General features: G+C 43.2%; 1 protein-coding gene across 4 annotated transcripts; it reads right to left on the bottom strand.

Annotated features, from left to right (window-relative positions):
• Positions 1-5,314: 5,314 nt before the first annotated feature.
• Positions 5,315-11,076, bottom strand: C13H6orf141 (chromosome 13 C6orf141 homolog). Of its 4 annotated transcripts, XM_087438701.1 has the most exons (4): positions 9,916-11,076; positions 9,560-9,622; positions 8,956-9,020; positions 5,315-7,149 (listed from the first exon to the last, which is right to left on the bottom strand). In XM_087438701.1, the coding sequence occupies exon 1, from the start codon at positions 10,903-10,905 to the stop codon at positions 10,309-10,311; it is 597 nt and encodes a 198-aa protein (XP_087294827.1). In that variant the 5' UTR covers positions 10,906-11,076; the 3' UTR covers positions 5,315-7,149; positions 8,956-9,020; positions 9,560-9,622; positions 9,916-10,308. The 4 variants fall into 4 exon arrangements, with proteins under 4 accessions (XP_087294827.1, XP_087294826.1, XP_087294828.1 ...); XM_087438700.1 differs by lacking the exon at positions 8,956-9,020; XM_087438702.1 differs by lacking the exon at positions 8,956-9,020 and having other exon boundaries at positions 9,998-11,076.
• Positions 11,077-12,900: the final 1,824 nt, after the last annotated feature.

The following is a 12,900-nucleotide window of genomic DNA, read 5'->3' as shown; positions in this document are numbered from 1 at the left end:
CATACTGGCGGTGCATACTTAGTGAACCTTGACACCAGAAGCAGATAATTTTTAACACCAATATGAGAAAATAATGTTCAGTAATCATCATAAAATAAAACAAATAATAACTTTTTTGTGTGTGTGAGGAAGATCAGCCCTGAGCTAACATCCATGCTAATCCTCCTCTTTTTGCTGAGGAAGACCGGCTCTGAGCTAACATCTATTGCCAATCCTCCTCCTTCCCCCCCCCCCCAAAGCCCAGTAGATAGTTGTATGTCATAGCTGCACATCCTTCTAGTTGCTGTATGTGGGATGCGGCCTCAGCATGGCTGGAGAAGCGGTGTGTCGGTGCGCGCCTGGGATCCGAACCCCGGGCCGCCAGTAGCGGAGCACGCTCACTTAACCGCTAAGCCACAGGGCCAGCCCCAAAATAATAACTTTGATCTTTTGGTTAGTCTGATATAATAACAATTTATGTAATAATTGTCAAATAAATTGTTAAACTTTAATAAAACTGTAATGTCTGTAAAAGAAACAGGACAGTCACTAAATTGTACCACTCATTTTCTTGATTCATTCTTTAGCTTTAGAATAATGAACCATTGGGGCCGACCCAGTGGCGTAGTGGTTAAGTTTGCACACTCCGCTTCAGCGGCCTGGGGTTCGTCGGTTTGGATCCTGGGCGCAGACATCCGCACTGCTTATCAAGTCACACTGTAGTGGGCATCCCACATATAAAGTAGAGGAAGATGGGCACGGATGTTAGCCTAGGGCCAGTCTTCCTCAGCAAAAAGAGGAGGATTGGCACAGATGTTAGCTCAGGGCTAATCTTCCTCACAAAAATAAATAAAATAATGAAGCATAAAAAATAAATTTCATGTTAACTATATTCAAATCCAATAAAATAGTTCACGTGCGAACTAAATTTGCTCGTATCAAACACAAAATACTACATTTTGCTGTTTCCCTATTTTAAATTTTACACATAATGTCGCATATAATGTCAGAATTGAAGTAACTCAAGCTCTGTTTTCTCAAGCACTACAATTGCTGTGTTGTTATTTTTATTGCATCCACTCTTGAAATGCAGGAATATATAGAGGTTGGAGACACAAAGAGCACTCCAAGTGCTTTTGAAACATTTTGAATCCTTAGGAATTTACTCTCAAAATGAATGCATGTGGCTGATTCTGTGTGTGTGTGTGTGTGTGTGTGTGTGTGTGTATGTGTTTGTGAGAGAGAGAGGGAGAGAAAGAGAGAGATTAGGGGGACAACACTGAGAGTTCTTTAAATTATCTTCCACATAGAAAAAAATAGTAAAGGAAAATTAAAATGTGCTAATTTGGAGCTTGCATCTGTATTATTAAAATTCAAACAGTAATCACAGGAATTTTTTAGAATTTAGATCAAGAATGAATAGATTTTTTTTAGAGAGGAGTATTTTATCACTAAGCACCTGGTGATGATAAAAAGCAGACAGACTTTTAGTCCAGATTTATCATTGTTTTAAAAACTTAAAAGACAATGCACTGCTCATTGCTCATTCCTGGGGCAAACTCAGTCTATTGCCCAGTCGTTGGCATGCCACTGAATAAAGGTCACAGAATCTCCTTTCTTCCACTCCAGCATTTTGATTATAAGATTATCTCACTTGTAAGTTTGCACATTTTCCTAGCCAGTTATGTTGAGATGGAAAGACTGTGTAGCCTGAATCTTATAACCTCAGGTATCTGGGTCAATATTGAGGCTGGCTTAGGAAGTCCATGGGCATGGTCAGGGCTTCTCTCTCAGACATGGACATCAGCTGTCCGAGAATCCTTACAGAAGTTGACTGTGTTTAGAAGCCCTCCCTGAAAGTTCTCTTAGCTTGGTAAAAATTATTTGGTGCCCCTTATATCTCCCTACTCTTCTCTCAAGTAAGTTGAATTTGGGATATTCAATTGTACTCACCTTTCCCTAGACCTAGTGGGCTTTCAAAATAACCTTAAAGTCACAAGATTTTTTGGAAGTAGGACATGTGCCTAAGGATGATCCAACAGGCATACAATCAGCTTTTTTTTTTAGGTTTTTTTTTTTTTGTGTGAGGAAGATCAGCCTGAGCTAACATCCATGCCAACCCTCCTCTTTTTGCAGGGGAAGTCCGGCCCTGAGCTAATATCTATTGCCAATCCTCCTCCTTTTTTTCCCCCTTTCTCCCCAAAGCCCTAGTAGATAGTTGCATGTCATAGTTGCACATCCTTCTAGTTGCTGTATGTGGGACGCCACTTCAGCATGGCCGGAGAAGCAATGCGTCGGTGCGCGCCTGGGATCCGAACCCAGGCCGCCAGTAGCTGAGTGCGTGCACTTAACCTCTAAGCCACGGGCCGGCCCCCATACAATCAGCTTTAACACTCAGGGTTCTGAGCCTGGGGCAGATTGTCCAACAAGCCAGCCTTAAGATCAGGCTTATGCACGCAATAACCTCAGTGACCCCATGCCTAGATGGGCTCTACACAGCTCTTATTTAACTCTCAGTAAGATGGCACTAACCCATGATATAGCATTTTGGGTGCTGACAGTCAGGGCTGAACTATGCCAAAGCATAGTTCATCCCCATAAAGAAACTACTTGCAATCTGCAAGTCTAGATGTTTCTAGACTATAATGTGATTATCTCAAAAAAAGAATTCTGTGACTGGATCTTCCAGAATTCTGTGACTGGTCTTCTAGTTTCTAACTCTGTCTTCAAGATTGTCCTAAAATTAACGTGAGACCAAATATATATATAGACAATGACCAGACCACATATATGAAAAGACAGGAAACAGTCTTTGTAAAAACCACTGGTTTGTGTTTGATATGACTTTTTATGTTGTATGTGTCTCTGCGCTTAAAGACTAAAGCCTGGTTAGGATGAGTTTAGTTCACTCAATAAAAGTGAACTAAACAATAACACTAATAATAACAGTAACAGCTAATTTTGAGTATTTACTGCTGTTCTAAGTATTTTTAACTTAATCCCAGAAAAAACCCTGTGAGGTTGATACTATTTTTTGAGTTGTAGAATTCTGACCTCGAGCTTCTGGAGCTACTAGCCTGAGGAGTCAAACCACAGCCTTTGCGGCAAACAGCCCAGAAAGATCAGGACTTGGTCAATGACTGCCAGCTTCCCCATTTTTTTGCACCCTTCCAACTCAGGACCCACCAGAGAAAGCCCTAAACCAATCATATGAGAAACCTCTGTAGATAGCCTGCCTCCAGCTTCCCCATGCTAATAGCTTCCAATCAGAGTATACAGAAAACATTCCTTTTTTCACTACTGTCAAAGAAAAACTGCACCAGATTGAGTTAAACAAGCAAGGAAGAGTCTGTTCAAGACTATCGCAATAGGGGAGAGAGACTGAATTCAACTCCTTTGAAACAAAACGGAGAGAGGTGTTTTTAAACACTGGGGTGAGCTAATGGAAAAGAACTGGAGGACGTTAGGGAGGAGGTTGGTCAGTGCGATTAGGCTATCTGTGTTTGCTAATTGATGTTTATGGAGTTAGGCTCCTACCCTCTCGCAGAGACTAGTGTCACCGACTAGGTGCCTCGAGAAACTCAAGGGTGGGTTTGGAAGCAATTAACTGTTTTTCCAAGTTGTTTCTTTTCCTTCAGTGTGTTAAGTTGTAACCACCAGCCATCCTGAAACTGACCACGCGAGGCTCTCAAGGGAGATGTAATCACCAGCCTTCCTGAAACCGACCAAGCCTCACCACAAGAGCTATGGCTGTGACCTTTGCCTTATTTTTATTGCAAAGATCTCTCCAGGAGCAGCTTAGGCCTCATTACGTGGAAGTGAGTTCTCCAAAGGAGCCTGTGCAAGCCAATACCCGCCTCTCCCTTTTGAATATTCATTCCCCAACCAAATAAAAGTTCCTGCTTTCCTTTGTTCGGGGACGCCATGACCTTGGAAATGATTCCTCATGGCCTCCTATTTGTTGCAAATACACTTTACTTTGTGAGATAACTTCCACTGGTGTAGAGTCTTATTTAACTCACCAGGAGGCGAGCCCACTTGGTTCGGTAACACTAGGAGTTAGGGACCCTGTCTTCCTTGACAATTATATTTCACAGGGATGGCTTCGGGGTCCTTGAGAAAGACATACCTGGGTTGTAAAACTGGCAAGAGATTTTTAAAAAACATTTACATCTCAAAGCGGGCAGAGAAGGAATTTACAATTGCAAGTTTTCTCAAGTAAATGCTCTAAGGAAAGGGAGGTCAGAAGCTTACAGTCTGGAAGAAGCCTGTCTAAAGTTCAGTGGAGCTGAGGTTAATGTTAAGGTCACCTTGGTCACTATAAAGCTTTCCCACTGCTCTGCCTGCCTTTGCTTCCCTGCCAAGTGCAAGGGGTGCTGGCTGACTCCCTTCCTATATGGAGCTCTGAATAAACAGCCTCTGACCTATTTTTGTGAAGGCTGCAGTCTCCTAAAAGTACTCACTCTGTCTCATACTTAGAAATCTGAGTTTGAATTTAAAGTTAATTCCTTCCTTTGAAGCTAACCAAGTCTTGTGCTTTGTTTACTATTGGCTGCATAGTGCCTAGGAACTGATTGTAATTCTTTACCCTTTCCAAAGTAAACTGGACTGTTGCGTTCCTTATCTTCATCTAGAGAAGTTACCAAGATTTGCCCTCCCTAACTAAAGAGCAAAGTGCTGACTAGAGTTATAAAGACGGCAGGTGTTCAAGAGTCAAGGCCTTTGTTTTCTTATTGAATCAGATGATTCAGTTTCAGGCTCCACCTTTCCCCCAACCTCCTCGGAAATTCATTACAACTGGCTGACTAGTGCTGACTCAGCCAGCAAGGGGTGCAATTGTGTTTTCTTTAATGACTTCCTGCCCTTCTTCCCTTAAGGGGTTGTAAAGTATTGTTTCCCATTCTTAGATAATAAAAGAACCACATTTCTGAAATAGTTTGAACTCCAATAATCAATCAATGTTTCACTGGGAAAAACTTTACAAAGCCTTTTAGAGATCTCTTTGTCAATTCACAAACCAGTATATATTTCACTCTTTTGCAGTCTCTAAATGTTTTCATAATTCCGCAAAGTATTATTTCCACGGCATTGTTAACAATTAATGGAAAATACAGAAAAAATAAAAACTGTTTAGTTTTGGTAAGTGACAAAGTAGGATACAGACTAAATACAGCATATATGTCAATGCTTCTCAAACTTGAATGTGAATCACCCAGGGATTTTGGCAAAATCCAAATTCTGATTCAGTAGATCAAAGGTGGGGCATGAGATTCCGCATTTCTAAAAACCTTCTTGGAGATGCCCACACTGCTGATTCACAGACCACACCTTGAGCGGCATCAGTATATGTTAGTTTATACAGACAATACTCAGATTTTACATATAGTTTATGCTCAGAAAAATGTATGTATATATACATAAAAATAGATTAAATAAAACCAGATGAAACATATCAAATATTAAGAGATTTGGGGTCATAGGTGAGTTTTTTCTTTTATTCCATTTTTCTTTTTCCTCGTAAAATATTTCCTCAATTTTTTCTGCAGTGACTATAACTTCTTTTAATAGACAGCTTTTTCTTTCTTTCTCCTTTTGTTTTTTTTAAGCAAAAAGTCACATCAAGTGCTGGTGATTACCAACAAGAACAGCAAGTCAAATATAATGAATCTCAAAGGACACAGGCTGTGGACAAAGGTTTTAAGAGAGATTGACACTGGCCTGATCGATGGTGGTGACAAGAGATTTTCACATATTGAGGTATATGGGGTAACTATTAGGGTTCAAAACTGATTCAGCTTGAACAAAAAGCCTGATTTATGGCCTATCAAACATATATTGTACATCTGCTTAAAGTAAAGAATACACTCTGTTAAGCTAAGAATGCACACTTCCCCTCCTACACCCTGTTGGTAACACCCAACACCCTATTGGTAACGCCCAGGTTAGTCCCTTTCCTGACATCATGGTCACATTGACCTGTTAATTTGCAATTGAATACCTGTTTGAAACTTTGATGAAAATGTATCCTGGGGTGTTTAATGTATATTCTTTGCTCTAAAAAGATATAAGACTGGACTGTAAACCATGCTTCTCCGGAACGCTTTCTAAGGCCTTCCCGGGTTATAATCCTCACTCCTGCTCAAGTAAATTCACCTTATTTCTATTATCTATAGAATGGTTATTGGTTATTTTGCATCGGCAGTGGTTATGTGACTGTGATATTTGTCTTATGATCACTTGAGTGGTGTAGGGGAGGAAGACATACCCTCTACCCATTATAGGTCCTTTTGACTGGGCTATGAATTAAATTGACGTGAGAGAGAATAACAGGAGAAAATCAAACAAAGCTTTATAACATGTATACACGGGAGAAACTCAGGAAAACTGAGCAACTCACCAAAATGGCTGAGCTGCCAGCTTAAACAGCATCTTCAGCTAAAGACAAAGGAAGGTGTTGGGGCTAGTGGTTTGCAACTTCAAGGGGGAGGAAGGCAATTTACACGGAGATGGATATGTAAATGGGCCAACTATAAGACAATGTGACCTGAGAGACACACTTTACATTACATTACAGTTCTCTTATGGCATTAGCTCCTTCCTGGAACAGGCTCTTCTATTTTAAATTCTTTTAGGCAGCTGATGGGGGGAGGTCAAAGTTTTTTTCAGAGTCTTTTGTTCTTAAAAATAATCAAGCACAGACCGGCCCAGCACTTCGGTGGCAGACCTATGCACTGCTTATCAAGCCATGCTGTGGCAGCATCCCACATACAAAGTAGAGGAAGATGGGTATGGATGTTAGCCCAGGGCCAATCTTCCTCAGCAAAAAGAGGAGGACTGGCAATGGATGTTAGCTCAGGGCTAATTTTCCTCACCAAAAAAAATAAATCAAGCCAAAGAGACACATTTTGAGGTGGCCAATTCTGATCCCCCACAGTGGCCAGGTGGCTTCTGGAAATCCTTGTTGTGTTTCATCCACCTAAGACAATTTTACATGATCACATTTCTCCATGAGGTGAAAGTGAGACCACACAGCCAAGACCCAGCTATTCTCAGAGATTTCTTAGTGTTGAGGATGCCCCCGTTTCCTCTGGATTCACTCCCAGAACACTGTGAACAGGAAAAGATTCCGCAGGCTCCTCACACGACCAGGTTCTGCTCAGATCAGGAAACCTGTGAAGCAAATTCAACAGTATTTCAACTTATTACTTTTCATAAAAGGGAGACATCTGTTTAAAGGAAATCCATAAGCACGTTGTATGCAGTTAACAGGAAATTTCGATAAGCGTTTTAAAAATAATTTTCACTTAAAGGAGATAAAGTTAACCCAAATATATTTGGATGAAAGGAGTTCAAATGACTTGAATAAATACATTTTTGACAGAAAGAAGAAACGAAAACTAATTGCACCTATTCTGCTTTTCTGAGACGACAGGACATCAGATGTAAAATCCCAAGGGGAAAACGAAGCAACCAGACAGGTTCTAAAGAAAGTATTCAAAGCTCCTACCTGCCAAGGGGAACTCAGCAATCTATGAAACCTCTTCAAAGACTATCAGTGAGGGCCGGCCCCGTGGCTTAGCGGTTAAGTGCACGCGCTCCGCTACTGGCAGCCTGGGTTCGGATCCCGGGCGCGCACCGACGCACCGCTTCTCCGGCCATGCTGAGGCCGCGTCCCACATACAGCAACCAGAAGGATGTGCAACTATGACATACAATTATCTACTGGGGCTTTGGGGAAAAAAAAGGAGGAGGATTGGCAATAGATGTTAGCTCAGAGCCAGTCTGCCTCAGCAAAAAAAAGAGGAGGATTAGCGTGGATGTTAGCTCAGGGCTGATCTTCCTCACAAAAACAAAATAAATAAATAAGACTGTCAGTGAGCATGGAACACCTTAGACCTTAGACCCTCAGGATGAATCCTTTATCACAAGATGTGGGGATCATTTCTAACGAATTTAAAGAATGTATTTACTAATCCCTGAAATGTCGGGAAAAGCTAGAAATAAGTCTTTTCTTTCAGAATGCAGAAAAGAGTCATTGAAAACCACTGGTTTGGGTTCTATAAGATTTCTTGGGTTGTATGCCTTCAGCTGTTTTTAATTAAATAAAAGACTAAAACCTGGTTAGGATGAAAGTGAACTAAACAATACCACCACCACGAATAATAATAATATCTAGCTTTGAGCATTTATTGTATGCCAAGCATTGTTCTAAATATTTTTCATTTAACTTAATCCTAGGAAAAAGCCCTTGGAGTTGATAGTGTTTATTACCTCTATTTAACCAGCAAGGACACAGAGGCACACAGAGATTAAGCACTTGCTCCAAGTCACCCAGTAAGAGGTGAAGTGGTTTCGAACCCAAGAAGCTAAACTCCAGAGTGTGCCTCCATAGAGAAGGCAACCAGATGATGTTACCGTTTCAGTCAATGTTAAGGAGGCTTTTCTTGTTGACTAATATTCCTTACTCAATCACCCGAGGCATATACGGATTCACAACCAAATTTATTTAGTCAGGTGTGAAATTTGCCAAGAAGTTTAACCTCACATGGGAGCCAGGCAGGGCTGCTGGAGGAAAAGATAATTCACTTTACGGGGCCTACCTTACCTGTTCTCCCTACCAAGCAGTTTTGAACACAGGTGAAGTCAGGTGCTGAATTCCTCTCTCAAGTAAGGGTTCCACGGGCCTGAGCATGATCATGGTGATTCTCCAGACAACAGGCCCTCAGGACTCAGAGACATCAAGAGGATTCTAGTACTTCTTATAAACATGAGTCAGAAAACCCAGGATGCCCTCAGTCATCTTTTGACCCTCTAAAAGGTAAGTCCTTCTAAACGCCCTCTCAAATCTTTCAGAGAGAGAGGATCAGATTCTTATCTACTTGGTAAGCATATGCAAGTACTAGCTGTGTGACCTACACAAGCCACATGACTTCTAGGCCTAGATTGGTTCATCTGCAAAATAGGGATGTATCTTACCTATCCTGTCTGTCAGGAGGCAAGAGGTGGATCAGATGATATTTGAGGCCATTTCAAGCTCTAAACTGAAAATAGTGGGCAAAGAGTGAGAACTGGCATAGGTGGCACTGTTCAACAGTTTGCTCCTCAACAGCCAGAGTCCCACTTGTTTTGTTAATTCTTGCAGAAACCAATTACTCCTGCAGCAGTGCTCAAGTCAAGCACTCTAGAGGGGGTGCTCTGCTCCCCCACAGATCTTCAAACCAGGCCACGCTACTAAAGAGTTAATAAAGATGGTGTTTAATAAAAAAGAGGAATATATAAGATAAAAACAAGTTGTTTCAATAGTACCAGGAGAGATTTTTTCCAACATCAGCAGAGATATATATCAATAATATCAGAAGAGATGCATATTCAATCCAGTCTTGACTACAAATGTTATTAAGAAGAAACTATGTATAATATAAACAATTACATAATGGCAAACTATACATTTCTACCTTCCTTTAGATCACAAGGTTTATCTGCACTATTTTAAACATTAAAAATAATTAAGAATTTCAGATTAAAAGCATTAATCTTAATTAATTAAAAGCATTAAATTAGATACTTAAGAGCATTTCACCTTCAAAGCTGTCTTCTGTTCTCCTCCCCTTCTTTTCCTAGCTCCTTTCTTTTCTTCCTAACACTTAAATGTGAAAAAAAGAAAGAAAAATGTGCACGTGAAAAGAGAGTAAAAAGGAAAGATTTTGTTTACTCGCTGCTTTGTTTTTAATTTTCCCATTTCTTTTTACTTTCTTTTTCAAGCCTCTCTCTCCATTTACTCCCACCCCCTTCGCGGAGAACACATCTCTACTTCACTTCTGCTTTGAGGTCTTAAACAGAAAGGTGGGAGGCAGAAAGATCAATTGAGGCTTACAAATTGAGTATTAACAGATTTTCTTATTTCAAAACTCTCATATTCCGCCAATTTGAAAATACCTTTTCTTCCTCTGTTCTGAATGACTTAGGTCCACATATTGTCACGGTATTTAAGCCACAAAGGAGGTACTACGTTGCTTACAGTTCTTCAACAGGTATTGGGTGCCATCATCTGCCTCGCCGAAGCGCTGCGCCAGCCTCTTAAAAGATTCTTGCTGTTGGTTAATTACAGGTTGGAGTCCCGGAAGAGCATTTTCTTTTCTTAAGGATTATCGCTCATTCACCAGCCCGGAACATTCCTCGGGCTCCTCTTTCCTGTTTAATCTCCTCGGGAATCAGGTCCTTGGGGACCGGAAAACGATCCTCTTTCCGCGGCGCGGACACGGGGTGCCTCTCTCTGTGTGCCACGAGAGCCCCGCGATCTCGAGCGGTCCTGGCGCCCCACAATCTGCCTCACTCCCTGTTGGTGCGGAAAGTGACGGCGGTCATGCAGCACTCCTCGGTCCGTGTGGTCATGCAGCCCTTCGTCCACTCGGTCTGCAGGACTTCTTGTGTCACCTGATAATCCATGACCCGCACGAGCACGGATTTGGGTGGGGCTGCGGGGTCCCGCGGCAGGGCTCCAGAGGGAGCATCTACGTCTACACGTCTGCCAGAAACTCCCTTTTTTCGTGGAAAGAGACGAGAAGCGCAGTCGGGTTCCCGGTCGTCTCCGCCCTCCCGGAAAAGGTCCTCCCCACCGGCCACCTCCTCCCGCGCAGGGTCCTCTCGAGTCCCCATCCACCTCTCTGGGTGCAGAAGAAAGAGCACTTTCTCTCTGACCCAGGACTCACAGTCCAGGTCCTCTCCGGCCCGGCGGTCCTGCCGGGCGCCGCCCCGGCTTCCGTTCGTCCGCGCCGCCGTGGTTTTCGGGGCGCCCGGGGCCAGGGGAGCCCTGCGCCTCACCTCGCGCGGAAAAGACGCGGCGCGCCCCAGGCTGCGGGGGGAGTGCGCGCGATTCGTAGCTCCGGGGGGACGCGGGACCCCCATCCCGGCAAGAGGGTCATCCATTCGTTGGGTCTTTCACCGGTTCACGCAGCGAACTCCCTCTGAGCTCGGAAAGCGCGGGGCGGGCAGGGCCGGGGTGCGGTCTCCGCGCCGCTGGGACTCCCCGCCGGTGAGAGGCGGAAACCGGATCAGCCTCGGGCCAGCTTAGCGCGGAACCCCGCCTCCTCTCCCTCCACCTTCCTCTCTCTCCACTTTCCGCTCCTTCCACTCTCTTCTCCCTCCTCCCTCCTCTCCTTCCACCCTCCTTTCCTTCCACTCTCCCCGCCCTCCACTCTCCTCTCCTTCCACCCTACGCTCCCTCCACCCTCCTCTCGGCCTCGCCTACCTCTCGGCTTTCTAACCTTTAAAGACAAAAAGCCTGACACCCCTCCCAATCGCTCCTCTTCTCCTTCTTACCTCCGACGCTAGCTCTGCTGCCTCTGTCGCATTTCTGATTCTACCCCCTCTGCTCAGCTCTACCCTAATTTCCAACCCACCTTCGGTTTTATCCAGAGCTGAGGCGCCAGACACCCTTCGCACTCCTCCCGCTGAAATGCCCAAGAAGACATGTGCGTTCTTTCCGGGGACGCTTCTCCAAGTGAAGAAACAAGGAAGTTTGTTTTTTTTTTAAAAAAAAGACCTGATTTAATCAAATTCTTCTGAAAATGGTTTCGTGTCCACTCCGAATCCACCCCCACGGTGCTGCCGAGATCATCGAAAGTAGATCGCAAGACCGGATTGGGAAAGTGCAAGCCTTAGGAAATGGCTTTTGGTTTGTTTGTTGTTCTTCGTTAGGAATGCCAGGCTCTGTAGGGCAGAGGTCACACCTATCTTCATTTTGGTTATAATCATTGCCTATCCCAGGAAGGGGCTTAGTGCGTTTGATCGAACAGAAATGAAACAAACAAAAACAAACTGCTAAATGAACTTCTTCGGGATTTAAAATTTTGTGTTCCTTTCCATTTGAAAGTTTCCCCCTCCTTCCATCCACCTCCTCCCTGCTCCCCTTCTCCTTAACTCCAGAGGTTAAAAAACATGGATCTCTGGTAGGCTTTTGGAATCTACTCATTGCCGATTGCCGGGCCCTCAGACACTAATCTTTGCCTGGGGTTCAGGGGGAAAGCTAGCTGGTAGAAAAAGAGGGCCCTAGTTTTTGATTTCCAGTCCATCCTTGGTAACAGGTGCTTGTTTTATTAGAAAATGCTCACTGTTTTCCTGTCTGATTTAGAAAAATGACTGCCATGGTGGAAATTTCTGTCCATATGTGAAGGACCAAGTAGTAGGTGAAAGAGATATTTTGGAAAGAGAGGATCTTCTGATGTCTGCCAAGTCATATATACATTAAAAAAAAAAAGTGTTGTAGGAGGAATGAGAAAATCTAGGTCAGATCTGGCTGATCAGATGCCTGGCCTTGGGCTGGTTACTGCTAAATCATAATTAATTCAAGTTTTTCAGTGTTTTAGACGAGAATTGTTCTAAGCACTCTATGTATTTAAACTCCTTTATTCTTCACGGCAAACTAAGGAAGCAGAACTGGTACTACAGTCCCCTTGAGAACTTTGAAGAACAGGCAGGTTTTTGCCGAAGGTCAAGCACCGATCAACACTGCAGCCAGGATTCTAACACATTTAAGTGCTTCCTCCTATTATTAAATTACCTTCCTATTTTAAGCCTGTGACTTCATGTTCTTTTCTGTTCATTGACTTAACCAGCAATCACTGAGTGTGTGCTAAAGGGCAGCCACTATCTAGGTGTTGGGGGTATCTGGGGGAACAAGCCAACTTGCTCGTCCTGAGTTTTCATTCTTGATATACGGTAGCATACATCAAATCCTCTGTCCCAAAGTAGGAGAAAATAAATTAACTTTAGCACCTGAAAATCACGTGAGGATTAATGCCCTATCCTACTCTCAAAGATTCTGTTCTTTTAGGTTTGAGGTAGCACTTAGAATATGGATTTTTAGCAAGAACCTCAGTAATTCTGATGCTAGTGGTGCATGGGCAGCATTATGAGCAACAT

The sequence above is a fragment of the Ceratotherium simum genome, chromosome 13 (assembly GCF_057802395.1).
Source record: "Ceratotherium simum simum isolate JZ-2026a chromosome 13, ASM5780239v1, whole genome shotgun sequence".
Taxonomy (NCBI): domain Eukaryota; kingdom Metazoa; phylum Chordata; class Mammalia; order Perissodactyla; family Rhinocerotidae; genus Ceratotherium; species Ceratotherium simum.
Note: the sequence above shows the minus strand (reverse complement) of the source record. Positions and strands in the feature narration are given on the sequence as shown.

What these genes read in the sequence shown, in the direction of transcription:
- C13H6orf141 (XM_087438701.1), bottom strand. Translation starts at nt 10,905, where the DNA reads ATGGATGACCCTCTTGCCGGGATGGGGGTCCCGCGTCCCCCCGGAGCT.